Source organism: Nuphar pumila, chromosome 5 (genome assembly GCF_984573655.1).
Source record: "Nuphar pumila chromosome 5, dmNupPumi1.hap1.1, whole genome shotgun sequence".
Classification (NCBI taxonomy): Eukaryota; Viridiplantae; Streptophyta; class Magnoliopsida; order Nymphaeales; family Nymphaeaceae; genus Nuphar; species Nuphar pumila.
The window spans coordinates 7,302,571-7,305,369 of record NC_143253.1 but is presented as its reverse complement, the minus strand read 5'-3'; the positions used below and the strand labels follow the sequence as shown (position 1 = coordinate 7,305,369).

The following is a 2,799-nucleotide window of genomic DNA, read 5'->3' as shown; positions in this document are numbered from 1 at the left end:
ATATATATATATATATATATATATATATATATATATATATATATATATATATATATATATATATATATATATATAATTTGCCAAATTAAGCTGGGTTCGATTGGATATCCGACAAAATCATAACCCAAAACCAGCCTGCATATTATAAATCAGGTTGGGTACCTGATACAAATAGGACCCATTGACAGCCCTATCTTCAAGGACTTTTTTTTTTAAATAAATATCTTCAATGACTCGTAAAAACATCAGTAGCTCCAACATGCCAACATTTTTTAACTCAAAAAATAAATATTCTTACCGAAAAAAGTATGATCTAAGATCTGGTTCTTAATCAACTAACCATGTAGAACACATCCATGTAGTGGCAGCGAGTCGATACATCATACCTATTATTTTCGACTCAATAATTTTGTACATTGATTATTTTATTTTAAAGGCAAGTTGGGTTAAGCAGACCCCTACCAGTTATATAACTTTAGCATTTTGTATATTGATTAGTACCAAACATTTACCCAGTTTATATTTTTCTTATTTCGGTAGGGAGAATTGCATTATCCTGCATAGTTACTGTTCCATGCACAAATTTGCTGAGTATTTATCTTGTATACGTATATACGTAAAGGATCAAGGTATCTAAGATTAGATTACCAACAAAAAGTATCATTTGAGTCCGCATAAAATAACGCACTCCTTTCAAGCCTCTCTCTCTCTACGATCTTTATTTATATCATAATGCTTCCTCCAGCTGCCAAGAGTCCGGATCGGGTGCAATCACATGGCATACCTGATTGTTCTCCATCAAGCCTTGGGCTCCACAACTGGTAGGCCCCCGTTCCTAAGATGGAGGGTGCTTAATGCACAAATATTTGTGCAATATATTTTCACCCAAAACGCTATAAAAACCACCTCCCCAAGAGAGGAAACTGTCCCAAAACTACCCCAGGGATCGGACACCAACCTCAGGGCTGCCCCTCTCCCATGGCTGCCTCCCCTCCCAATCCCAAGAGGTACATCACCACCCAAGAGCTCCACACCCACAACTCAGAGAATGATCTATGGATCTCAATCCAGGGCAAGGTCTACGACGTCACCGGTTGGCTCAAGGACCACCCTGGTGGGGACCTCCCCTTGCTGAACCTAGCCGGCGAGGACGTCACCGATGCCTTCATCGCCTACCACCCTGGATCTGCATGGAATCTCCTTGACAGGTTCTTCATTGGGTACCTTAAGGACTACAAGGTCTCCGAGGTCTCACAGGACTACAGGAGGCTCCTCAACGAGTTGGTCAGGTCGGGTTCCTTCGAGAGAACCGGCCTCTTTGTGTACTTCACTATCTTGGTCATGCTCCTGATGCTTTTCCTCTGTTTTTATGGTGTTTTAGGGTGTGAGAGCTTCTGGGTGCATGTGGGTTGTGGGTGTTTGATGGGGTTTGTGTGGATCCAGAGTGGGTGGATTGGTCATGATTCTGGGCACCATGTCTTTATTAAGAACAAGGCATTGAACAGGTTTGTTCAGGTTTTGAGTGGGAATTGCATGACTGGGATCAGCATTGCGTGGTGGAAGAGGAACCACAATGCCCACCACATTGCCTGCAACAGCCTGGAGTTCGATCCCGACCTGCAACACATGCCGTTTTTTGTGGTCTCCTCGAAGTTTTTCCAATCACTGACTTCTTATTTCTATGAGAGGAAGATGACCTTTGATGGCCTTACTAGGTTCCTTGTGAGTTACCAACACTGGACGTTTTATCCTGTGATGTGTTTTGCTAGGCTCAATCTCTTTGCACAGACACTTTTGTTGTTGCTGTCCAAGAAGAGGGTGCCCAACAGGGCGCAGGAGCTTTTGGGGGTCATGGTGTTCTGGATCTGGTACCCTTATTTGGTTTCATGCTTGCCCAATTGGAAGGAGAGGGTGATTTTTGTTGTTTGCAGCTTTGTGGTCACTGGGATCCAGCATGTGCAGTTCTGTTTGAATCATTTCTCTTCGGAGGTGTATGTGGGTAAGCCTAGTGGGAATGATTGGTTTGAGTCCCAGACAAAGGGGTCTCTTAATATACAATGCCCCACTTGGATGGACTGGTTCCATGGGGGATTGCAGTTTCAGATTGAGCACCATCTATTCCCTCGGCTCCCTCGTTGCCATTTGAGGAAGATCGCTCCTCTCGTGAGATCTCTGTGCATGAAACATGGCCTTCCGTATGATATCGTGCACTTTTTTGAGGCTAATTTGTTGACGCTCAAGACTCTCAGAACAGCAGCACTGGAGGCGAGAGACGCCAATGTAGCTCCTAGGAATCTCCTGTGGGAAGCTGTTAACACCCACGGTTGAGAATTGGAGAGGTTTTCATGTTTTGGGAAGCATTTGAATGTTCTCTCACCATCTTTTGCATCATGTATGAACTTTTATGTTTTTAATCCTGATTAGGAAGTTCCAAATGAAGCCAAAATGAGAGAATTCTGTGATGACTATATTAGGTTGGTTTTATTGTTTGTATAATTGTGCGTTAGTTGCACCTAGAGTCTGTAAGGATTTATATATTTGCAGAATGGGAGTACGGCTGTCGTTTTTCTCTTCCATCTAATTCTGTTCTCAAATCTCAAATCTAATTTTATTTATAAAGAAGGTTCTGCCATTCAGTATCACTGCCTAGAAATAAGAAGCATTCCCCAAAGAATCCTTTTAAGAGATAAAATTTGTTGTATTTGCCAAGTAGCAAATGCATTGTGGTGTATAAAGATGCTTAGGATGTGAAATATTGGTAATGAGCTTTTCCAGCTTGATGTGGAGCACTGGATAACC

General features: G+C 42.2%; 1 protein-coding gene across 1 annotated transcript; it reads left to right on the top strand.

Moving 5' to 3' along the window:
* Positions 1 to 889: 889 nt before the first annotated feature.
* LOC149836640 (acyl-lipid (9-3)-desaturase-like) lies at positions 890 to 2,581 on the top strand. Its single transcript, XM_090005496.1, has one exon. The coding sequence runs from the start codon at positions 979 to 981 to the stop codon at positions 2,326 to 2,328; it is 1,350 nt and encodes a 449-aa protein (XP_089861622.1). The 5' UTR covers positions 890 to 978; the 3' UTR covers positions 2,329 to 2,581.
* The last annotated feature ends 218 nt before the right edge of the window (positions 2,582 to 2,799 follow it).